Source organism: Lepidochelys kempii, chromosome 1 (assembly GCF_965140285.1).
Source record: "Lepidochelys kempii isolate rLepKem1 chromosome 1, rLepKem1.hap1, whole genome shotgun sequence".
Classification (NCBI taxonomy): Eukaryota; Metazoa; Chordata; order Testudines; family Cheloniidae; genus Lepidochelys; species Lepidochelys kempii.
The window spans coordinates 2501046-2527367 of NC_136380.1; the positions used below are offsets into that span (position 1 = coordinate 2501046).

The 26322-nt window shown below is 46.1% G+C and overlaps 2 protein-coding genes across 2 annotated transcripts; both read right to left on the reverse strand.

Annotated features, from left to right (window-relative positions):
• Positions 1-2000: 2000 nt before the first annotated feature.
• On the reverse strand, positions 2001-2948 carry LOC144929296 (olfactory receptor 52E2-like). The gene has a single exon (XM_078848438.1). The coding sequence runs from the start codon at positions 2946-2948 to the stop codon at positions 2001-2003; it is 948 nt and encodes a 315-aa protein (XP_078704564.1).
• A 14104-nt stretch (positions 2949-17052) lies between these two features.
• Positions 17053-18000, reverse strand: LOC144930743 (olfactory receptor 52R1-like). The gene has a single exon (XM_078853793.1). It carries the CDS (start codon positions 17998-18000, stop codon positions 17053-17055), a length of 948 nt encoding a protein of 315 aa, XP_078709919.1.
• Between the last annotated feature and the right edge of the window lie 8322 nt (positions 18001-26322).

The window sequence follows — 26322 nt, forward strand, 5'->3', positions numbered from 1 at the left end:
ACAGACAGCCCCAGACCCTTTGTTTCTCTCCCTCCTACCAGCTTTTGAAAGTATCTTGTCTCCTCATTGGTCATTTTGGTCAGGTGCCAGCGAGGTTATCTTCGCTTCTTAACCCTTTACAGGTGAAAGGGTTTTGCCTCTGGCCAGGAGGGATTTTCTAGCACTGTATACAGAAAAGTGGTTACCCTTCCCTTTATATTTATGACATGCCCACAAGCAGAGGGGGTGAAAAGAGTTAAGAGATGGCACTAAAGGGTTACAGGGTAGGGTGGAATGGAATATATGAGCACACACTGGAATGCTGCCTGGCTCTTCTTCCAAGGCAAGGTCAAGCAACCAGTTGGGAGGAGCAAGGGAATATGGGAGGGAAGGTATAAAACAGTAAAAGGCTAAAGAAATGCCTGTCCCTGACTGCAGCACAACCTCACTCCTCATCCCTCCCATGAGATACAAAAGAGGTGGGATGACAACACTAGACTCATAACCCTCCAAAAGGTAACATGACAATAAGTTGCCCAGGGCTGGACAGAGGGCCTGCATTGCTTGTATATTTGGGGCCTGCTGAGGAAGAGGAGGAGGAGATGGGAAATGGGATTAGGGAATGGGCAATAGGGACACAGACCAGGCTTTGCATGATCAGAGCTGAGAAGGGGGGCATGCGGTAAACAGTCCAAGGCATGAGAGCTGGGAGCAGAACCCTGGGAAACAGACTCTGCCGGCATGTAGAGCTCTGGATATGTTTGCTTGGAACTAACCCCAATAAACATCGCATTGCCTGCACTTCAGGCTGCTGCTTTCTGTCTGCGTGACGAGAACCGGGGGGGGGGGGAGAGGAGTGAATGGAAATCCCTTTAGCAAAGAGCAATGGCAGTTCATGGCCACAGCAATGGTGCTGGGGTTTCAGGACTCCTGGTTCCTATTCTCAGCTCTGTCACCAACTCATTGTGTGGCCTTGGGTAAATCAATTTATTGTTGCGTGTTTCAGTCCACCCATGACATGGGGAAGACGCTGCTAGCAGACAAGCTAAAGAATTGCGAGATGAAGTTATAAAAAGCAACATGAGAAGCACATGTTTGACTCAGCTTCACTGTTCAGCTTCGGCCCCTGGGCAACGGGGGCCCCTGTAGTTCCAGATAAGATGCCGCATGCGTGTGTAAGTAGCTGGCTAATGGCAGGTGGGCTGTTTATCTCCCTCTCTATGAGCTACCAAAGTCACCCCGGACTCTGCCCAGCATCCCGCCTTCCCAGCTAACGCAGGGGCTGATCCTTCTGCCTCTCTCAGCTGTTCTCCTAGCTTCAAAGCTGATCCCTTGCCCTTCCCTTGAGGCCTGGCTCAAGGCAAAGGGCTCCCAGACCATCCCCATTGCAGGCTACAGGGGATGCTACAGGCCCCCAGTCAGGAGGAACAAAAGGGAACTGCAAGTTAAAGAAATAAGCCAAACAAGCTTCCCCCTTCCCTCAGGACTTTGTAGCTGAGCTTTAGGGTCCACAAACTGTATGATGCACAATCTCACCTGCCTGCTTCATAACTCTATTCCCAAACCTCAGCTACTTTTATATGGCTTCCTGGTTTCCCTCTCTGCTCCTGATTGCCCTGTCACCACATCCTTGCTGCACACACTGCAGGCTCCTACTAAGGCTGCAGCAGCCCCTGTCCAAAGCTGGAGTAGAAGGAGCTCCACTAGGGTATGTGTGGGGGAGAGAGGTGGAGATGATCCAGGCAGTGAGAGAGGGATGAGAGGAGGAAGCAACAGTGGTGGGACCTTGGGGAAGAGTCAGGAGAGAAGGCAGGGCCTCCACGGTCCAGTTACCAGCAATTAGAAAGGTGGTAACCCTCTGAGTTAAGGAGCTGTACACAGACTGATTCCCCAGTTTGTCACACTGACACAGCACAGTAAGACTGTCTCATAAGTGACTCAGGAAAGAGGGCTCAGCACCATGTTACCAGCCAGCTGTGCAGGGAGCACGATCTGAGAGCCAGAGCACCAGGAGAAAACTTTTAAGTCCTTTTATGAGTAAAAAGCCGAATCAGCCTGCCCCGGATCTGTTTGGTCCTCACCCCATAGATGATGGGGTTTAGCATGGGGGGCACCAGGAGGTACACATTGGCAGTGAGAACGCGGAAATGAAGGGGAACATTCTGAGCAAATCGGTGTGTGAGAAAGGAGAAGAGACGTGGGATATGAAAGGCTAAGATGATACAGAGGTGTGAGCCGCAAGTCCCAAAGATCTTGAGCCGGGCATCCTTTTTGGGGAGGCTGAAGATGGCCCTTAGGATCTGAATATATGACACAACAATTAAAAATATATCCAAACTGGTCACAGAGAGGGCCACAAAGAGGCTGTAGTAACTACTGATGCGGATGTCAGCGCAGGCCAGCTTCACCACAGCCATGTGCTCACAGTACGTATGGGGAACGATGTTGGTTCTGCAATATGGCCATTGCCTTGCCAGCAAGGGATATGGCAGTATGAGCAAGCCACCGCGGAGCAGGAAAGCCAGGCCAATCTTGGCCACCATGGGGAGTGTCAGGATAGTGGAATGTCTCAGAGGATCACAGATGGCCACATAGCGATCAAAAGCCATGGCCACAAGGATCCCAGACTCCATCACTGAGAAGGAATGAATGAAGTACATCTGGGTGAGGCAGGCACTGAAATCGATCTCCCTGGAATTGAACCAGTAGATGCCCAGTGTTTTGGGTAAGGTGGACGTGGACATGACCAGGTCACTAACAGCCAGCATGCAGAGAAAATAGTACATAGGCCCATGGAGGCTTGGCTCCCTCTTCACAATGAACAGGATGGTGAAGTTCCCCAAGACGGCTAAGGCGTACATGGTGCAGAAGGGGATGGAGATCCACACATGGACCATTTCAATGCCAGGAATGCCCATCAGGATGAGGCTGGAGGGGTTGGTGAAGTCGGTTGTGTTGGAATCTGACATGGAGGAGGGGAGAAGGTGTCCAGCTCTGAGAGAGAATGGTGTCTCCTACACGTGCGGTAGAATGGTATCTCCTCTCCTGACTTCTTCTATATGCCCAGGGTTTACGGTGATGGCCAAAGTACAATGCCTGGATGGAGAGACAATATAAATATGAGACACTACATGCACTTCTGGTGGATGTTATCGTGGGTGAAGCAGATTGGTCGCTCTTTATGCATTGAAAAATGACATTTTCATTCATTCAAAAAAAATGAATTATGAACAACCGAGCCTACTAATGCCAATTCCATATCTGATGCTGCTCCATACATCAATAATTGCTACATATTGTGGTCTGGGAAACCTTAATCGTCACCATCAGAAAACACAAATGTAGATACTGTTTATTCATCATTGTTCCAATGAAAACAAAGCTAGAGAATCCATGCTGTAGGGAGTTTCCCATTCACCTGGTTGCTCAAAAACTGAGAGTGGAAAAAAAAAAACCTTTTTCCACGACGTGTGCTGGGGGAAACATCCCAACTAGAACACACATCAGGGAAAAGACCTGACCGTCATTTGATAGCAGCTATACAGAAACACCTGCTCATTCACAGCAGTGCCCAAAAGAAAGACAATGTTCAGATGCCTAAGGAATGGGATTCAGAATACCTGCTCTGGACATGCGCTCAGTTTTGGGCACTCAGTCTCTATAAATGATGTAGCAGATAGAAAGGGGATTTCTGAGACAGGCTGTGAGAATGGGGAAGGTTGTCATTAATGGACAGACCAAAAAGTCTGGCACTGTTTAGTTTAGAGATGAGACAAAGAAGGAGGCATATGATATAGGAGAACAAAATAAAAGAATGGAACTGATTACATTCAAATGGACAAAAAGAAAATATTTCCCACCAGTAATATCTATAGAGACTGAATGCTGCAAAAGGGCTAATTCCTGAATGCTGAAGCAAATTGTCAGGAAAACTGGAAGGAAAACTTTAAAAAAGAAAAAAGGGAATGAAACTTGGGAGTTCTTTAAGATGAGTTTAGTAGATAGCTAAATGTCCATGATTCCACAGTCAAGAATGTGGACAAATTTGGCTCAAACCTGGGTTCATTTGCAAAGGGAAGGCTGCAATCAGAGGCAAGGGGGAGCAGGAAAGCAATATATAATACACGAGGGAAAGGGTAAATAGCCACCAATACAAATTGGAAGTTATGAAAATTGATAAGGGACGTTAAACACATCAGGGAAAAATCCATGCTTGTTAGGGCTAAGGATCACAAAAATGAGGTTATTAAGAAGATAAAGAACTAAAGAAATTCTATAAAAGGATCATGCCAATTTCTAAAGGGAAAAGTCAACTTGTTTATGATGGAGAAAAGGTAAAAATGTTCAAGAAATAGTTTTTGTGGGGGGCTGCTTTGGTGAGGTCTGAGCCCTATCTGGTAAACTGTCAAGAGTAAATCCGGGCTGGCAAGCCGCTAGCAGAAGGTGCATAACAGGAAGCCCTGTAATCACAGCTTGATAAAAGGCTAAATGCTGAAGTCTGCCTGGTAAGGGCCGGCAAATACAAGCACGGAAAGTCCTGTGATGCATGCACACCTGCACAAGATCAAATCCAAGTGCTCAAAAACTATCCCAATAAGGCAAACTGGTCAGGACAGGAATAAACAATCAACATAGAATCATAGAATCATAGAATATCAGGGTTGGAAGGGACCCCAGAAGGTCATCTAGTCCAACCCCCTGCTCAAAGCAGGACCAATTCCCAGTTAAATCATCCCAGCCAGGGCTTTGTCAAGCCTGACCTTAAAAACCTCTAAGGAAGGAGATTCTACCACCTCCCTAGGTAACACATTCCAGTGTTTCACCACCCTCTTAGTGAAAAAGTTTTTCCTAATATCCAATCTAAACCTCCCCCACTGCAACTTGAGACCATTACTCCTCGTTCTGTCATCTGCTACCATTGAGAACAGTCTAGAGCCATCCTCTTTGGAACCCCCTTTCAGGTAGTTGAAAGCAGCTATCAAATCCCCCCTCATTCTTCTCTTCTGCAGGCTAAACAATCCCAGCTCCCTCAGCCTCTCCTCATAACTCATGTGTTCCAGTCCCCTAATCATTTTTGTTGCCCTTCGCTGGACTCTCTCCAATTTATCCACATCCTTCTTGAAGTGTGGGGCCCAAAACTGGACACAGTACTCCAGATGAGGCCTCACCAATGTCGAATAGAGGGGAACGATCACGTCCCTTGATCTGCTCGCTATGCCCCTACTTATCCATCCCAAAATGCCATTGGCCTTCTTGGCAACAAGGGCACACTGCTGACTCATATCCAGCTTCTCGTCCACTGTCACCCTTAGGTCCTTTTCCGCAGAACTGCTGCCTAGCCATTCGGTCCCTAGTCTGTAGCTGTGCATTGGGTTCTTCCGTCCTAAGTGCAGGACCCTGCACTTATCCTTATTGAACCTCATCAGATTCCTTTTGGCCCAATCTTCCAATTGGTCTAGGTCCTTCTGTATCCTATCCCTCCCCTCCAGCGTATCTACCACTCCTCCCAGTTTAGTATCATCCGCAAATTTGCTGAGAGTGCAATCCACACCATCCTCCAGATCATTTATGAAGATATTGAATAAAACCGGCCCCAGGACCGACCCTTGGGGCACTCCTGTGTTTTACAAGAGGTCTGTGTTTTACAAGACATGGGCCTGTGTTTTACAAGAGGTCAAACTGGAGGATCAAATGGTCCCTTCAACTTAAACCCTATGGATCTATTGATAAAGAAATTATATGAGGCATTTACATTTAATGTGAACAATGGAACATTTAGTTAAATTGAAAGTCTGAGCATATAACACCGAGAAAAGAAAATTGCCAACATAATTCATATTTGGCCTGTAGAACTCCTTGCTACTGACATTATTGGAGGGAAAAGCATAGAAGAATGGGATTGACAAATGGATTGGCCATTGTAGGTGCGGCAGGTGGCATCAAGTTTGCCAAATTTTAGGTGTTTGGACTGAAATTTCAAATGCTGGGTGTCTACTTTGAGCAGAATTGTTTTTTTGAAAGTTTCAGGCATAACATTTCAAACAACTTCTCGAATGAAGCTTGGAGAAAGTATGTGTTACCCATGTTGAAAAATTCTCATTATTGTACTTTTGAGCAACCGTAGAGCCTCCAAGCATTTCAGCAGCTAAAAGACAGGTAACAGCCCCTATCCCCCGCCCCATTAACAGATAGAGCGCTGAAATGCAAGAGGAGGGGGTGACCTTGTCTGTGCATTAACACACAGCTGGCTCCAGACATTTTACTCAGTTCTTGCTCCAAGGGTAGTTTTGCCTCATTGGGGCCAAAGCATGGGCCGTGGTCTCAGAATCTGGCCTTGTATTGCACATCTAATAACATCTTCCATCCTGAAGGATTCACTGTGCCACTGAAATGCACCACCTTGGTGCTGGAGGCCATCAGGTGGGATGAGCAGGGATGCACAGAAATCAGTGACATTTTGGCCAGTGATTCTTTAGTGAGCTCATCACTTACGGCAAGGGCTCTGGGATGTGTCATGGTTGTGCAGAGGAGAAAGGACCACAGACTTACTCTCTATCCCTCCACACCCACATTACACAGGGTTTGTCGATCAGGTGAGCTCCTCAGCAAGAGATGGGTACCTGTGAATTCTGAGACGGAAGTGTCCTCCCTAGGAATCCCCCTCAGGTATCTGTGACCAACAGCTCTCTCAACCCAGCATCTGCAGCAGCATCCCACGCCGAAAGCCAACACAGAGGTGTGCACAGTTTATAATGTAGCTCTGTGTAATCCCAGTGGGGTTCGCTCAGCCTCTAGAGGAGAAGGGAGAATCTGAACGTAAACAGGCTGCAGACAAGCATGTCTATGCTTCTGTGCTAATTATCCAGCTTTAGAAGTAAGTAATAAGTAGGGGAAATTCCCAAAGGGAGTTGAGAACTCCTGGGCTCAGGGAAAGAGGGATTGGCTGTTTTGTGTATATTTATAAAATATAGTTGATGAGAAAGAAAATAGTAGGTAATGCCTATATGTCCATAGGCTCTGGTATCTTGTAAATGCCCACGATGGGTGGGTAGATAGGAGACAGTCAGATCTGGAGAAAGATGACTGAGGGGAGACATGAGCACTTTCTGAAGACATATGCGGCTGTCGCTATGGGATCAAAGATCAGTAAATCTCCTCACTATATTCATAATGTGCAGAACCCTTCATTGAAGGATCTTCAAAACAGTTAGCAAAGGAAAGTCATTATCCCCAGTATACAGATAGGTAAACTGAGGCACGGGGAGATATGAGCTGGCCAAGGTCACACACAGAATGGGACACGATGACAGACAGAACCTAGGAGTCCTGACTTCCCAGCTGTAACCACAGTCTCTCTGTCATACCAAGAGGGAAATGGACTCCAGCTCTTTTAAAAATTGTTTGTGGTGTGGGATGCAGAGGGAAGGCTGGAAGAGGGAGCCTGAGCCATTGCCATCCTCTCAAGGTGAATCTGAGGTTTTCAGAACTAGCTGGACATTGTGAGCTCCCCGCTTCTGTGAGGTTGGAACTCCAGGACTCCACTTCCGCTCCCACTAAGAAACCTGCCAACGCATCACAGTAACATGGGTCGCTTCAGGGGAACAGACTTAGGCTGTTCAATGCATCCGATGAAGTGAGCTGCAGCTCACGAAAGCTCATGCTCAAATAAATTGGTTAGTCTCTAAGGTGCCACAAGTCCTCCTGTTCTTTTTGCGAATACAGACTAACACGGCTGCTACTCTGAAACCAGACTTAGGCTATGTCCACACTTGCAGATGTAATGATCTGGGAGTTAACCCCTCCTCAGAGGGTGCTGCAGGGATCGCTCTGCTGTGTGTTCACACTGTCAGCGGCCAGCGCAATGGCACGGCCAGACTTGCGGCACTTGCAGGGCATTTGGAGTGGTGCACTCTGGGCAGCTCCCACAGAGCACCCCTTCCCCTTCAGCCGCCAATGTTTGTGCGAAGGGGGTGGGGGGTTTCGGGCAACCTGGGTCCTTTCCCAGTGCCCCGTTGTGCATTGGTTCACTCCCCAGCAGTCCTTTCCCTTCCATCCGTATTTGGCAGTATCTTTCAAGAGTTTTTGTAATGCATGGTCTGTACACTGTTATGGTCTGCGGGAACGGATCCTGAACTGTTCATGAATATGCTGATGGCTCTCACGAACACGTCACAAATGCCAGACCAGCTACTCCTTAAATGGCAAAGTGAGGATGAGGAGTCCACCAAGAAGATGTTGACAGGCATAGTCGAGAAAACTCGAGCTTGCTTGTGGCATTCACAGATGTGCTGACCACAGTGAAAAGCTGTTTTGGAGTTCGGGAAACAAGCACAGATGATATGATCCACCACCACCCCACCTGGGGCTCCCTGCAGGCATTTATACTGAGACCATCCCTGGGCACATACAGGAAGTCAGGGGAATGTACAGTACATGCAGGAGACACGATTCTGCCTCAGAGTTGGACACCTTCTCCCCTACTCCATGTCAGATTCCAACACAACCGACTTCACCAACCCCCTCCACCTTCATCCTGCTGGGCATACGTGGCCTGGAGGCAGCCCATGTCTGGATCTCTAGCCCCTTCTGTTCCATGTATGCCATAGCCGTCTTGGGGAACCTAACCATCCTGTTCATTGTCAGGAGGAAGCCGAGACTCCATGGGCCCATGTACTATTTCCTCTGCATGCTGTCTGTCACCAACCTGGTCCTGTTTACATCCATCCTTCCCAAAATGTTGATCATCTTCTGTGTGTGGTGGCCAAGATGGGCCTGGCTGTGGTGCTGCATGACACCATATGCAGGGATAGGGTTGTATGGCCCTATCCCTTCCTGGTGAGGCAGTGGCCCTATTGTTGAACAAACATTATCCCCCACTCGTACTGTGAGCATTTTGTTTGATCAGTCTGGATGTGTTTTTTTATTGCTGTGTCCTATATCCACATCTGCAGGGCCATCTTCATACTCCCCAGAAAGGACGCCCCACTCAAGACTTTTGGGACCTGCAGCTCCCACCTTTGTGTGATTTGATGTTCTTACATCCCAGCTCTCTTCAGCTTCCCCATGCACAGGTTTGGCCACAATGTGGTTCTGCATTTCAAATTCTCATTGCCAACGGCTACCTTCTGTTGCCCCCTATGCTGAACCCCATCATCTATGAGGTGAGGACCCATCAAATCCGGCACAGGCCGCCCCTGCTCTTTATTCAAAAAGGGACCTAAAGTTTTCTCCTGGTGCTTCTGATCTCAGAGTGAGTTCTTTGACAAGCTAGCTGGTGATAGGGTGCTGGGCTCTCTTCCCTGAGTCACTTTCCAGATAGTCGGAAAGCCTTTAAATTCTTTCCTGACCTCACTGTGCTGTGTCAGCATGACAAGCTGAGGAATCGGTCTATGTATAATATAATGGGTTGCCACCTTTCTAATTGCTGTTAACTGGACCCCCAAGAACCCGACCCTTCCCTCACCTCTTCTGCCAAAACTCCACCCCTGTTTTGCCTCTTGTCTACCCAAGGACCTGTCCTTGTCTCTTGTTCCTCCCTTCACTTCCCCGTCACTTGCTGGATTATTTCCACATTCCCCCCGCCCCCCCTCCCCCGACCCGCCAAGCTGCAAGAGAGACATTTCAGTTTTTGATAGGGGTGGCAACTTTAACCATGACTCCAAAGGCTACCTAGACTTTTGAAAACTCAATTTTTTTGGCAGAAGGACTGTATCTAATCTAATGTGTTAGTCTGTATTCACAAAAAGAAAAGGAGTACTTGTGGCATCTTAGAGACTAACCAATTTATTTGAGCATAAGCTTTCGTGAGCTACAGCTCACTTCATCAGATAAAGTGAGCTGTAGCTCACGAAAGCTTATGCTCAAATAAATTGGTTAGTCTCCAAGGTGCCACAAGTACTCCTTTTCTCTTTGTATCTAATTACTACATAAAAGAAAGAAAATTAATTAAAGATGAGATCCCCTCAGCTCTAATACTAACAAGTCCTGAAATCCAGTGGCAAGTCACTTAAAGGACACTGGTTAAGTATAAAATGTTCATGTATAGTCTTACTTTGTTACTAACTCCATGGAGAAACGGACCCTGTCAGGACTCCTGGGTTCTATCTCAGCTCAGGAAGGGGAGTGGGTTCCAGTGGGGGTCACATAAATCTTGGGACTACATAAGGACATCGGATTCCCCACATTGGGTCAGACCAGTATCCATCTAGCCCAGTATCCTGTTTGCTGAGATTGGCCGGTGCCACGTGCCTCAGAAGGAATGAACAGAACATGGAAATCATCAAGTGATCCATGTCGCCCACACCCAGATTCTGGCAAACAAATGCTAAGGACACCATCCCTGCCCATCCTTGATAACAGCCACTGATTGACCTATCAACAGAACATAGGTGTTCCATACCCCTAGTTATTTCTGTTGCTTTTCTCTGAAACTTTTCCAATTCCAACTATCTTTTTTTGAGGTGGGGTTCACCAGATATCCAGACAATAATCAATATGTGCATGTACCTGGGGTCTATATAGAGGCAATATGATATTTTCTGTTTTATTATCTATCCTTTCTTAGTGATTCGAAATACTCGATTAGCTTTTGTTTGCCATCGCACATTGAAGAGATACTTTAACCCTACTAATGCACATATAATTTCATGCACTGTCTGTATCCTTAGGTTTTTGTCTTCTCCTGTTCTCTTTGCTCACACACCTTGTGCTCGGAGGCAGGAGTTTGGGGTGGAGGCATCTGTCTATAAATAGGTTTGTCTTGAAGATTATCAGCCCTAACAAAATCTCAGCTGGACTGAAGAAGGAAGAAACTACATTCTAGATTAAACCAGTTTCTTCCAGGTTCCCTGCTCAGAATTGGGCATGGAAGAAATTGAACCTCCCCAGAAGAGGTATCAAAGAGAAGAAGTGTTGTTCAGCCTTTCAAAACCAGAGAGACTGGTTGAGTCAGGAGAAGCTGGGCAGGAGAGAGACACAAGGGTGGCAGAGAGGAATCTTGGGTTGCAGGGCTATGGCTGCAGAAAATAGAGAGACTCCAGATGCAGGAGAAGTTATGAGTTGCAGGAGGGACAAATTATGCTCCAGGGATGTGTGGACAAAGAAATGGCTATTGGAAAAATAAGTCCAACTATGCATATAAAATTATGGGGTCTAAATTAGCTGTTAGCAATCAAAAAAGGGAGCTTAGTGTCATTATGGATAGTTCTCTAAAAACATCCACTCAATGTGCAGCAGGGAATCAGTTAGAAAGGGAAAGACAGTAAGACTGAAAATATCTTATTTCCTCTATCTAAATCCATGGTATGCCCACACCTAAAATACTGCCTGCAGATCCGGGCATCCAATCTCAAAAAGATATATTGGAATTAAAAATGTATGAAAAAGTGGACACGAATGATTAGGGGTATGGAACAGCTTCCATATGAGGAGAGAATCATAAGAATGGGATTTTTCAACTTGGGAAAGAGATGACTGAGGGGTATATGAGAGAGGTCTATAAAATCATGAATGGTGTGGAGAACCTAAATAAGGAACTGTTATTTACTGTTTCTTATAACACAGAAACTACGGGTCACCCAATGAAATTAATTGGCAGTGGTTTAAAACACACGAAAGGAAGTATTTCTTCGCACAGCATGCAGTCAACTTATGAAGCTCTTTGCCAGAGGACGTGGTGAAGGCCAAGACTATTACAGCTTTCAAAAAGAATGACATGAATTCATGGAGGATAGGTCCATCCATGGCTATTAGCCAGGATGGGCAGGGATGATGTCCCTTGCCTCTGTTTGCTGGAAGCTGGGAAAGGGTGATGGGGAATGGCTCACTTGATAATTATCTGTTCTGTTCATTTCCTCTGAAACATCTGAAATTGGCCACAGCTGGAAGACAGGATACTGGGCTAGATGAACCTTTGGTCTAACCCAACATGTCCGTTCTTAAGTTCACTGAAGAAAGAAATGGTGTGCAGATGTTGTGTTGTGTTTACCTGGATCTGGGTATCTCTTCTGCTGCCTAAGGTAGATGAGTAGTTTTAGCAACCTGTGAATGGGGTTTCCAGGGGGCCCCAATCTGAGATTGCTCAGTTAGGGCAAACTGCAAAGAAAGGGGATGACAATCCTCAAAATGGGTGGTTATTCTAATACTTGGACTAACCAAGTCAGCAACAAAAAGACTTTTGCAATGCTTTACTGCTTACACAGAAGCCAAAACACAATTCCCTTAAAGCAACTCAGCCTTGGGCTTCCACCCAGACAGACAAGTCAAGTACTATGGGGATTATTGAAAATCTTGTTCATCATATAATAAAGTTCTACAAATCCCAAATCACCTCCCAGGTGAATAAATATTTCAGATATAACCCAAATACTCACTTAGAGCCGATTCTTATTAACTAAACTAAGATTTATTTAAAAAGGCTGAGTGTTGTTAAAAGATAATTATACACAGGGACATGGAGTTTTTAAGTCATTTTCATAGCAGAGATGGCTGGCTTCAGAGTTCCACAGAGTTCTTTCAGAATTAATCAAGAGATCACAGTCCAATGTTGAAATATTCATTAGCAGGACAGTTCAGGGTGTAACAGGTGTGAGGGAAAATTAACAGGACATAAAATTCAGGTCAAGGCCCTGACTTTGGTCAAGCTTGCCTGCAGCCCGTCAACTGAGATCCTGCTTGTTTATGTGTGTCAAGGGGTAGGAGAAGTCACAGTGGGAAGTCCCCAAAACAGAACAATGGTTTTCTGTGCATAAGGGGAATGAAGAGGCAGGATGGAAAAGTCCCCAGACAGAACAAATTTGCAATAGTCAAGCTTATGAAATATATAACCACAACAGTTGTGTTAGAAAGGTGGCTGACCACAAAAGAACAGTGAGTAACAGGAGGGGCCTACAGAGGGAAGACACTTGTTTTTGCTTTTGACCAGTATTGATTTTGCAATGTATTCCAAAGAAGGTAATTAAAAGGAAGTATGTGTAATTTGTCTGTGCTTTTAAACTTTATAAGCTGGTTAAAGTTTAAGGAGGGCAGAGCAGCTTGCCACCTTGCATGGGGCTATGCTGACTCTCCTTGCATATATGCTCACATAAATAAAGGAGCCTCAGGTGATTTTGATTTCAAACACAAGTGGTTAATTTTCCACCACACAGGAGACCAGAATCTTGGGACTCAGGCTTCCCCTGATGATACTTAAGCAAATCTGAGATAAAAAGGATCAGGTCCCAAGAGCCCTTTATACACGTCCTAGGCAGCACAGCAGTCCTTGGGTGGAGAATAGGCTTTTGAAGTAACCTTCTCTTTCCTAAACATCACTGGTATTTAACTACCTGGATTAACATAAGGTTACTATCCATTAAGAAGTTAAAGATAGTTCACCAGAAACTTTACAGAGATATATAGAAATGATATTGTTGCACCCAAGTTCCATCTAATAATATTTCCTTTTCATCTCTAAATTAACTGAATACAGTTTTAGACAGGAATTGTTTGGTTACACTGTTAATCTCTGACAAGCTGCCGGTAAACGTAGACTGCTAAAGTTACTAACTTCTTCCAGTTCTTTAATAATACAAGTCTACATTTCAAAGCTCTAGCCTATTTAAGATGGAATGGCCCTAATTACCATTTACATACTTTTCTAACTTCTTTCTAAAGGGTGAATCTGGGTCAATTGCTTGCAAGTTGCTTAACTCTTTCTGGTCATGTGTCACACAAGCCATTTTGAAAGGCCTGGGGCTGTTTGGTTTAGAGGTCATGTGACCCAAAAAGGAGAAACTGGCAACAGAATGTGCCCAAGGGGGAGCTCTGGGAAGGGTGGGCTGAAGCAATTGGAGAGTCTGGGGGAGCTGAGCCAAAGCTAGCCTCAGGGCTTTGGGGCTTGCCGTGCAGGTTTCTGCTCCCTGAGGGAGGCAAGAGAATGGAAGCTGCACTGCAAGAGTGGGCCTGGAAACCCAGAACCAGAGGCAGGGCCTGAACAGTGCTGTGACTCAAAATCACATGGGTCTTGTTTGTGAGACCCAAACATGCTCAGCTGGTGAGCTATGTGCCACAAGATTTTTTTTCACTCAAATGTGACTCCTCTGCCTTCTGTGTTTCCCCAAGTGCTCTCGTTCCAGACCTGATCCAGACGGGCTTCCCTGAAGGAAATGTTTCTGGAACACACAGTGCCTGTTTGGGGTCAGGGAGAGAGTTTGTATCTCCCTTGGAAAGTGCTCCCCAGAACGGCGGAGACCGGAAGTCCCGGTTCTAGTGGGTTTCATCCCATCTCTCTCTCTCTCCTTTGTAACTCACCCACATACACATGTGCCTCCCTCTGTCACTTCTAAGTCCCTGCAGCTGTGGTAGCATACTTGCTTGCCTATATATCTTTTCTTATGGGTTTGATTATTTGTTTTATTAATAAGATAGCCGATTTATGATAGAGTATATTTAACCTGTAACACAAGGGACCTGCAGGTCGCATCCTGTATGTTGAGCTAAAGCAGTGAGCATATATGACAAGGTGTGGTGGAAAGTGCAGCCAGAGCCTCATGATGAAGTTGTGGAGGAGTTGGAATAGGGGCTGCAACTTTGCACATTCGAGATAAGCATGCATCAGTGTCTGCCTCATGCCACAAAATGGGGAGGCATCTGGAATGGGGGAGAACAGTGCCACATACATCCCTGTGCTCATGGCTCCATGAAGGAGCCACCAACTGATATTTCCATGGGACCAGGATGGAGTACTTTCTGGACCACGAGGCTTTCTCACCCTCCGAAGATGGTACTAGGTCCCGCCACTTGGTATCAGAGCAACTGAGGAAGTGAAGCGTGTGGAGCATGAGCATGTAAAGTTGTTCCCTTGGTGGAATTCAGAAAAGAACCAGCTTCAGGGCGTGCAGCCCACCTTGGTTATGAAAGAGAGGGGTTCAGGGGGACTCATGGGACAGGAGCCCAATCAAGAATTCCAGAGGTCCGGGGGTGAGGGGTAGATGGGGAGCACTCTCTTGTGGGACCCGTTCAAGGAAAAACCAAACAGTAGGCAATAAGGTGGCCCCCACCTCCTGGAGTATGCACAGGGAGGTCTGAAGCGAGAAGAGCCCCACATGAGCTCCGAGATGAAAGAGGCCATCATGGCCACTGAGTGGTGGGCCGAGAACTGGGACAGCGAAATGCTGGAGGAGTGAGCCCATGGAAGATGGAAACAAAATATATACGTGCAGTCCAACTAGGAGTGGAAAACCCAATCAACCTCCACCTGGACATAGGTAAAAGTGGAATTGTCATCCCGATCTTGGTTGTCCCAGATGTCCACCAGGCAGTGATGACTGAAGATCTCTTTGAGGATGCCTGCAGCAGCCTGGCTGCTTTTGATCCCTGAGCAATTCTGGTCCTCAAAATGGTATTAAAATCCACACCCAGGACTAGGCACTAGTGAGGATCCAAGGTGCAGAGGACGGCAGACTCCTGTTGATAGAAATACACACACGCTGGGTCTGCATTTTGGGGGTAGACATTGGACAGATTGAATGTCTGCCGCTCCACACAGCCCTGGAGGTGCAGCAGGCAACCTGGGACGACCTAGGCAACTCCCAGCATCTGAGGATGAAGGTCAGGGGAGAACAGGATGGCAAACAAAGCCGCATGAGCACTGAGATGTCTAAAATATACCCTGCCCCCCACTCATCTTGGAGGCTGGATACTTGTGGGTTTCCTGCAGGCAAACCAAAGAATACCCTACATCACAAAAGAAGGAGACCACCTGGCAACTGTGGAGACCTACCCTAGAGCCTCTGGAGTTCAATGTTGAAAAGATTGTTGGCTTCATTCTGAGGGCTGATTAGGATCCTCATGGGCAGGAGGATCCCCAGCCGGATTTGCAACAATCACTGACCAACCTGAAAGGCTTGTCACAGATGTTGTAGGCCCACTGGTAGACCAGGATGTCCTACCTCTCAGTTCCCCTCCACTCCTCTAGAACAGTCCTCATGGCCCAGAGGATGAGATGGATGTCTCCCCAACGCTGGTGAGGGAGCTTCACCTTACCCTTGAAATGACAGGTGTCCACTAGCTCATTCTGCAGCACAGTTTGGGAAAGGGGTAGTGGACCCCTGATGATCCTCTGGCTGAGCGCCTGTTATGACCCTTTGGCCCACGGAGACGGGCAAAGAGGGAGAAGACCACTGGTGCGGCAATTGTACTGGTGGCACCGTGCAACCCGTCTCTTTCTCTGGAAAGGGAAAGGGAGGTGGAGGAAAGAGAGCGGCCCCTAAAGGGTCAGGGAAGGGAGACAAAAAAACTGCCCCCTGAAGTTCGTCCAAGGGCAGGGGAAATGAGTCAACTCATGAACGGCAGCAGTATGGAAGATGGGGGGATAAAAATGAGTAGGGCTTCTCTCCCCTGCTCCTCTCCTCCTGCTGCACAAGAATCACATGAGGATTGCCATGTTCTGTTTATTCCCTCTGAAACACCTGGCATTGGGCACTGTCAGAAACCAGGCTATGGGGCTACACGGAACATTGGTTTTATCCAGTATGGCCATTCTGATCTTATTTAGACCCCAGATGTCTCTGCCTCCTGCTGTAAAACACTGTACCCCATTCCCTTCCCAGAGCTGAGACATATTGCAGGAGTCCTGACAGGGTCTCTCTCTCCACAGAGTTAGTAACAAAGTAAGAATAAACATTAAAATGTTAACACAAACCAGTCCCCCTTAAGGGACTGGCCATAAGATGTGAGAACAGATTGGTTTTAGAGATGACTGGGTCACAGGTGAGAAGGGGAGGGGAAGACAGGAGCAAGTGATGGGGCAGGGTCTTGGGGAGAAGACACACAGCAGGGTCCAGGCTTGAGAGAGGAGATGGGGCAAGATTGCAATTTCAGGGATCCAGTTACCAACAATTAGAAAGGTGGCAACCCAGTGTAGTGTACATGACTGATTCCCCAGTTCATCACATTGACACAGCACAGTAAGGACAGGAAAGGGTTTAATGTCTCTCCGTCTCTCCGTGAGTGTTTCAGGGAAGTGGCCCCAGCACCATGCACTAGCCAGCTCTACAGAGAGCTCAATCTGAGAGCCAGAGCACAAGGAGAACATATTTAGGTCTCTCTACATGTAAATAGCTGGAGCAGCCTGCCCTGGATCTGTTTGGTCCTCACCCCGTAAATGATGGGGTGTAACATGGGGGGAACCAGCAGGTACACACTGGCAATGAGAACGCGCAAATCCAATGGCACATTGTGGCCAAACCGCTGTGTGAGAGAGGAGAATAAATCTGGGATGTACAAAGCTAAGATTGCACAAAGGTGAGAGATGCAGGTCCCAAAAGTTTTGAACTGAGCATCCTTTGTAGGGAGGCGGAAGATGGCCCGGAGGATCTGAGTATAGGACACAGCTATAAAAAACACATCCATTCCGATCTCAGATAAAAGGTTAAACAGGCCATAGTAACTACTGATGCGGATATCAGCACAGGCCAGGTTCACCACAGCTATGTGCCCACAATAGGAGTGGGGGATGATGTTGGTTTTGCAATATGGCCACCGCCTCGCCAGGAAGGGATAGGGTAATGTGAGTATGACACTGCGCAGCACAACAGCCAGGCATATTTTGGCCACAACAGAGTTTGTCAGGATGGTGGAATGTCTCAGAGGATGGCAGATGGCCACATAGCGATCCAAAGCCATGGCCACAAGGATTCCAGACTCCATCGTTGAGAAGGAGTGAACGAAGTACATCTGGGTGAGGCAGGCACTGAAACTGATCTCCCTGGAATTGAACCAGAAGATGCTCAGCATTTTGGGCAGGGTGGATGTGGACATGACCAGGTCAGTGACAGCCAGCATGCCCAGGAAATAGAACATGGGCGTGTGGAGGCTCGGCTCCCTCTTCACGATGAACAGGATGGTGAAGTTCCCCAATACGGCTGTGGTGTACATAGCACAGAAGGGGATGGAAATCCAGATATAGGCTGCCTCTAGGCCAGGAATGCCAAGAAGGATGAAGGTGGACGGGTTGGTGAAGTCAGTTGTGTTGGAATCTGACATGGAGTAGGGGAGAAGGTGTCCAACTCTGAGGCATGAGTGTCTCCTGCATGCACTGTATGTTCCCCTGACTTTCTGTGTGTTCGTAGGGTCTCGGGTGATGCTCGCAGTAGAAATGCCTGAATGGAGAGACAACGTCAATATGAGACATTACATGCACAAGTGGAGGCTGTTCTCATGGGAGAAGGAGACTGATCACTCTTCACACACTGAAAAATTACATTTTCATTATTCAGAGACAATAACTATGAATAGTGAGCGCACTAAATCCAATTCCATATTGTGGTACTCTCTGCATTAATAATTCTGACACTTTTTGTTGGGGGAACCTTAGGAGGCACCAGCAGGAGACAAGCGTGGATACTGGTTATCCATCATTGTTCCTTAATGGAATGAGAGCCAAGATAGGGAGTCCATACCATAGGGAGTTCACCATTCATCCAGTTCCTAGAAATCTGAGAGTGGAGAAAAACAAACTTTTGGGAAGATATGTTCTGGGAGAAACATCCCAACTAGAACACACCTCAGGGAAAAGACCTGGGCACCATTGATAGCAGCTCAAGAGAAACACCTGCTCATTCGCAGCAGTGGACAAAACAAAAGCAATGTTCCGATCACTAAGATATGGGATGGAGAATAACATGTTCTAGATATGTGTTCAGTTTTGGTCACCCAGTCTCTACTATGGATACAGTATGTCTCAAAGGGATTTCCAAGACAGGCTCTGAGAATGGTGGAGGCTGCCATATACAAACACATAGAAAAGTCTGGGACTCTTTAGTTTACACAAGAGAGAAAGAAGAGATCATATGATATAGGAGAGGAAAAAAAATGTAACTTATTTACATTCACATGGACAGTTCCCAACCAGTACTATCTATAGACACTTAGTGCTCGAAGAGGACTAATTCCCAAAGCTGAGAAAACTTATCAGCAAAACTGATTGGGAGGAAAAATGTAAACAAAAAAAAATATGAATGAATATTGGTAGTTCTTTTATAACAGTTTATTAGATAATGGAAAAATCATGATTCCACAAAGTGAACAACTCTGGGTTAAAAAAACAGTTCTGTGGTAAAGTGAAAGCAGCAATTGGAGGGGTCGAAGCAATATGTAACAAAGAGGAAAAAGAGAAAATAGAGAGCCAAGAATAGAAATCGGAAGTTCTGAAAATTGATAAGGGACATTAAAATATCAGGGAAAACTCCATGTTGGGCAGGGCTGTGGATCACAAAAAAAGAGGTTATTCAGTATGTTAGCAACAAGAGAAATCCTAGAAAAGTTTTATGGCAATTTTTGTGTAAAATGTAAAGTATTAAAAATAAAGGGGAAGGTTTTTTTTATAAAAAAGAATTGACAAGGTTAAGAAACCATGGAAAATCTGGTCTGGGATTAGTTCAAAAAAAAGTTGAGACATGTGAGGAATGACAGTTACCAACAGGGTTGCTGCAAACCAAGTCTTGTCAAATAAACCTGATTTCATCCTTTTATGAGAGTACACATTGGTTGATCAAGGGTACAGATTTGGTTGATATAAGAGAACCACGCAGATGCAACAATTCTTGATTTCTCAGAGGCATTTGATTTAGTGGGGGAAAATATTGAGTTGAAAAAATTAACACCCTACAATATCAGTAGAGAACATGTAAAATGGACTGAAAACTGGCTAAGTGATGGATCTCAGACAGCTGTCGTCAATAGGCCTTCATCAGTAAATGCAGGTGTTTGTAGTGGGGTTCTGTAGGCAACCCAGTTCCAGGCTCAATGCTATTCAATATTTTAATCAATGATCTGGAAGGAAATAGAAAATCACTGCAGATGAAATATGCAATGATGCAAAGATTTGCAGAGTGGATACAAGAGGCGGCAAGGCAGGCATACCAAGTGAGATGGAGCATTTGGTAAGAGGGGCCCATGCAAACAAAATGTTTTAATACAGTCAAATGCAAAATGATTCTCTTAGAACAGGGAATGCTGGCCTGACCCACAGACTACAGCACTGTATTATGGAACACAAGGACCCTGAAAAGGATTTAGGGGTCATTGTGGACAATCAACTCAAACCAACTCATTGTGAGTGCCCAGTGCGATGCTCTAGCATTAAGGGACGATGGGGTCCTCAGTTACATAAACAGGGGAGTGGTGAGTTGGAGCAGGGGAAGGATTTACCTCTGCACATGGGATTGGTGAAACAACTGCATCCAGTTCTTGGATCCGCATTTGAAAAAAATATGTTGAAAACTTCAAGAGGGGGCAGAAAAGAGCCATAAAATAATTGGAGGATAGAGAAAAAGCCAGACTACTAGACTTGAAGGTGTATCTCTCTTTAATTTATCAAAAAGATGATCAAGTGGAGACTTTCATGGGGACAAAAACATAGGTAGTAATGGACTCTAATCTACCAGAGAAAGGCTGATCAAGACCGATGGCCTAGAAGCTGAAGCCAGGCAAATTCCAGCTCGAAATTAGGGCCAAATACTTAGCACTGCTGGCAATTAACCACTGGGACACGCTGAGAAGGGAAGTGTTGGATTTTCCAATTCCCCATGTTTTCATAGAATATCATGGTTGGAAGGGACTTCAGAAGGTGTTGGCAGGTCCATAGAATCATAGACTATCAGGGTTGGAAGGGACCTCAGGAGGTCATCTAGTCCAACCCCCTGCTCAAAGCAGGACCAATCCCCAATTTTTGCCCCAGATCCCTAAACGGCTCCCGCAAGGATTGAACTCACAACCCTGGGTTTAGCAGGCCAATGCTCAAACCACTGAGCTATCCCTCCCCCCAATCAGTCCAGACTGATTGTTTTCTGGAAGATCTCCTTCAATGGCTGTTTACACTTAAAATGCTACAGCAGTGCTGCCATAGTGCTTCAATATAGACACGACTTACACAGAGGGAAGGGGTTTTCCCCTGAGCATAGGTAATCCCCGAGAGGTGGTAGCTAGCTGGATGGGAGAATTCATCTCAGGCTGTCTACACCAGAGCATAGATTATCCAGCTAGTTCTTGGAATGTATTGGAGGCATTTATTTATTCCAGAAGCTGGAGAAAGCTACTAGGAGAGAGGCTGTTCTAGACTTGTTTTTGACAAACAAGGAAGAACTGGTTGCGAATGGAAAGTGGAAGGTAGCTTGGGGAAAAAGTGATCATGAAATGATAGAGTTCACGATTCTAAGGAATGGTAGGAGGGAAACAGCAAAATAAAGACAATGGATTTGAAGAAGGCAGACTTTAGCAAACTCAGGGAGTTTGTAAAAAAAAAATCTGATGGGAAGCAAGGCTAAGGGGAAAAAACAATAGACGACAGCTGGCAGTTTTTTAGAGACATTGTTAAGGGCACAAAAGCAAACTATCCCTCTGTGTAAGAAAGACAGGAAGTCTGTCAAGAGATGACAATGGCTTAACCAGGAGATCTTGAATGATCTAAAAAACAACAACAACAACAAAAAGATCGGCAAAAAGTGGAAACAAGGTCAAATTACAAAGGAGGAATATAAATAAATAACACATATGTAGGGGCAAAATTAGAAAGGCCAAGACACACAACAAGACCAAACTAGCTAGAGACATAAAGGGTAACAAGAAAACATTCTACAAATACATTAGAAGCAAGCAGGAGACTAAGGACAGAGTATGTCTGTTACTAAATGAAGAGGGGAAAAAATAACAAAAAATGTGGAAATGGCAGAGGTGCTTAACGACTTCTTCGTTTCGGTTTTCACCAAGAATGTTGGTGGTATTTGGACACATAACACAAGAATGCCACTGAAAATGGGGTAGGTTCAAATACTAAAATAGGGAAAGAACAAGTTAAAAGTTACTTGGACAAGTTATATATCTTCAAGTCACCGGGTGTGATGAAAAGCATCCTAGAATACTCTGAAGGAACTGACTGAGGAGATATCTGAGCCATTAGCTATTATATTTGAAAATTCATGGAAGACATGGGAGATTCTGGAAGACTGGAAGTACAGGAGGCCAATGGAACAGACTCCTAGGGAAGTCATGGAAGCTCCTTCTGTGGAGGTTTTCCAAAGACGTGTGAATAGCCATCAGTCTTAGATGACTAAGCCAAAACAAATCCTGCATCTTGTCAGGGGGTTAAACTAGCTGTCCCTTGTGTTCCCTTTTAACTCGATGGCTGTATCATTCTGTGATGTAAAATCCTAGTGTACACGAGGCCTTAGCCACACAAGAGGTTCAATACAGAGGTAAGTGAGTGAATTTTTAATGGGCCGGTGTTTTACAAAAAGTCCGACTGGATGATCAAATGGTCCCTTCTGACCTTAAACCCTAGGGATCTATTGATAAAGAAAGTAGATGAGGCATTTATATTTAATGTGTCTCATAACATGAACAGAACATATAGTTAAATTGAAAGTCTGAACAGATAACACTGAGAAAAGGTAATTGCTAATATAATTCATATTTGGCCTGTAGAACTTCTTGCTACCAAAATTATTGAAGCAAAAGCATCAAAGAATGTTATTCACAAATGGATTGGGCATAATAGATGGTACTGGTGGCATAAAATGTAGTCAAGGCTGTCTGACACCTTCCATTAGAAGACCTCTTTTTCAGTTGCTTATAAGTTTGCCAAATTTTTGATGTTTGGATTTAAATTTCCCTTTCTGGGTGTCTGCTTCGACCTGAATTGTTGTGTTTTTTTTGTTTGTTTGTTTTTTTAAAGTTTCAGGCATAACAGTTCAAACAACTTCTCGAATGAAGCTCAGAGAAAGTATGTGTTACCCATGTTGAAAAAAATCTCATTATTGTTCTCTTGAGCAACCGTAGAATCTCCAAGCTTTCCAGCAGCTAAAGGTTAGGTAACAGCCCCTATCCCTCTGCCCCATTAACAGACAGAGCGCTGAAATGCAAGAAGAGGGAGTGACCGTGTCTGTGCATTAACACACAGTTGGCTCCTGACGTTTTACTCAGTTCTTGCTCCACGAGGAGTTTTGCCTCACTGGGTCTGAGCACAGCACGGGTCGTGGTCTTAGAATTTGGCCTTGTATTGCACATCTAATAACGTCTTCCGTCCTGAAGGATTCACTGTGTCACTGAAATGCACCACCTCGGGGCTGGAGACCATTAGGCGGGATGTGCAGGGATACACAGAAATAAGTGAGATTTTGGCTAGTGAATCTTTAGCAAACTCATCACTTATGGTAAGGGCTCTGGGATGTGTCATTGTTGTGCAGAGTGGAAGGGACCACAGACCTATTCTCTATCCCTCCACGCCCACGTTGCACAGGGTTTGTCAATCAGGTGAGCTTCTCAGCAAGAGATGGGTACCTGTGAATTCTGAGATGGAAGTGTCCTCCCTAGGAATCCCCCTCAGGTATCCGTGACCAACAGCTCTCTCAACCCAGCATCTTCAGCAACATCTCACGCCGAGAGCTGACACGGGGTGTGCATAGTTTATAATGTAGCTCTGTGAAATCCCAGTGGGGTTCACTCAGCCTGTAAGGGAGAAAGGAGCATCTGAACGTAAACAGCCTGGACACAAGCATGTCTCCGCTTCTGTGGTAATTATCCAGCTTTAGAAGTAAACACTAATTAAGGAACCTTCCCAAAGGGAGATGAGAAAACCTGGGCTCTGGGCTGAGTCAGAGAGGAATTGGATGATTTGTATATTTGTATATATTTATAAAATATAGTTGATTAGAAAGAAAATAAGGGATAATACCTAGATGTCCATAGGCTCTGGTACCCCATAAATGCCCAGGATGGATGGGTAGATAGTAGACAGACAGATATGGAGAAGGTTGACTGACGGGAGACATGAGCATTTTTTGCAGACATATGGGGCTGTCACTATGGGATCAGAGATCAATAAATCTCCTATCATCACAATATGCAGCACCCTTCATTGAAGGATCTTCAAAACAGCTACCAAAGGAAAGTCATTATGAAAATATCCCCAGTATATGCATAGGTAAACTGAGGCACAGGGACACAGAATGAGAGACATGATTGCAGACAGGACCCAGAAAACCTGACTTCCCAGCTGTAACCACACTGTCTCTCTGTCACACCAAGAGGGAAATGGACTCCCACTCTTTCAGGGATTGTTCGTTGGGTGGGATGCAGAGGAAAGGCTGAAAGAGGGAGCCTGAGCCATTGCCATCCTCTCAAGGTGAATCCGAGGTTTTCAGAACTAGCTGGATTTGTGAGATCCCTGCTTCTGTGAGGTGGGAACTCCGGGACTCCACTTCCGCTCCCACTGAGAAACCTGCCAACGCATCACGGTCACTGTGGTTGCTTCAGGGGAACAGACTTAGGCTATGTCCACACTTGCAGATGTAATGATCTGGGAGTTAACCCCCCCTCAGAGAGCGCTTCAGGGATCACTCTGCTGTGTGTTCACACTGTCAGCTTCCAGCGCAATGGCACGGCCAGACCTGCGGCACTTGCAGCGGCATTCGGAGTGGTGCACTCTGGGCAGCTTCCGCAGAGCACCCCTTCCCCTTCAGCCGCCAAGCTTTGTGGGAAGGGGTCACGGGGTCGCGGGGCAAACTGGCTCCTGTCCCAGTGCCCCATCGTACATCGGTTCACACCCCAGCCGTCCTTTCCCTTCCATCCGCATTTGGCACCATCTTTCAACAGTTTTTGTACTGCACGGTCTGTCCTCCTTTTCGGTCTGCGGGAACAGATCCCGAACTCTTGATAAATATGCTGATGGCTCTCACTAGCACATCATGAATGGCAGCTCAGCTGCTCCTTAACCGGCAAGGTGAGAGTGAGGAGTCCGACGAAGCTGTTGATATGCCTAGTAGAGACAACACGAGATTGCTTGTGGCACTCACGGAAGTGCTGACCACACCAGAAAGCTGTCTGGGGGCTCGGGAAACAAGCACTGAGTGGTGGGATGATATCATCATGCAAGTCTGGGATGATAAGCAATGGCTGCAGAACTTTTGTATGAGAAAAGGCACTTGCATGGGACTGTGTGATGAGCTCGCCCCCACCCTGTGGCTCAAGGACGTGAGAAGGAGAGCTGCCAGGATGATGGAGAAGCACATGGAGATCGCACTGGCTATTCCTGCTGGCTATTCCAGACAGCTACCTATTGTTGGCTAAGCAATTTGGAGTGGGCAAGTCGATCGTTGGACTCGTGTTGATGCAAGTTTTCAGGGCCATTAATCACATCCTTCTCAGAAAAAAAAAAAAAAACATGACTCTGGGCAACATGTGTGACACTGTGGATGGCTTTGCCCAAATTGGTTCCCTAACTGCGGAGAGGGGATAGATGGCACGCATATTCCAATTCTGACACCAGACCACCGAGTCTCCGAGTACAATAATAGGAAGGGGTATTTCTTGATGGTTCTCCAAGAGCTTGTGGATCACAATGGGTGTTTCACGGACATTAACGCAGGCTGGTCCAGAAAGGTGCACGAAGGACGAATCATAGAATCATAGAATATCAGGGTTGGAAGGGACCCCAGAAGATCATCTAGTCCAACCCCCTGCTCAAAGCAGGACCAATTCCCAGTTAAATCATCCCAGCCAGGGCTTTGTCAAGCCTGACCTTAAAAACCTCTAAGGAAGGAGATTCTACCACCTCCCTAGGTAACGCATTCCAGTGTTTCACCACCCTCTTAGTGAAAACGTTTTTCCTAATATCCAATCTAAACCTCCCCCACTGCAACTTGAGACCATTACTCCTCGTTCTGTCATCTGCTACCATTGAGAAAAGTCTAGAGCCATCCTCTTTGGAACCCCCTTTCAGGTTGTTGAAAGCAGCTATCAAATCCCCCCTCATTCTTCTCTTCTGCAGGCTAAACAATCCCAGCTCCTTCAGCCTCTCCTCATAACTCATGTGTTCCAGTCCCCTAATCATTTTTGTTGCCCTTCGCTGGACTCTCTCCAATTTATCCACATCCTTCTTGAAGTGTGGGGCCCAAAACTGGACACAGTACTCCAGATGAGGCCTCACCAATGTCGAATAGAGGGGAACGATCACGTCCCTCGATCTGCTCGCTATGCCCCTACTTATACATCCCAAAATGCCATTGGCCTTCTTGGCAACAAGGGCACACTGCTGACTCATATCCAGCTTCTCGTCCACTGTCACCCCTAGGTCCTTTTCTGCAGAACTGCTGCCTAGCCATTCGGTCCCTAGTCTGTAGCTGTGCATTGGGTTCTTCCGTCCTAAGTGCAGGACCCTGCACTTATCCTTATTGAACCTCATCAGATTCCTTTTGGCCCAATCTTCCAATTGGTCTAGGTCCTTCTGTATCCTATCCCTCCCCTCCAGCGTATCTACCACTCCTCCCAGTTTAGTATCATCCGCAAATTTGCTGAGAGTGCAATCCACAC

What these genes read in the sequence shown, in the direction of transcription:
- LOC144930743 (XM_078853793.1), bottom strand. Translation starts at nt 18,000, where the DNA reads ATGTCAGATTCCAACACAACTGACTTCACCAACCCGTCCACCTTCATC.
- LOC144929296 (XM_078848438.1), bottom strand. Translation starts at nt 2,948, where the DNA reads ATGTCAGATTCCAACACAACCGACTTCACCAACCCCTCCAGCCTCATC.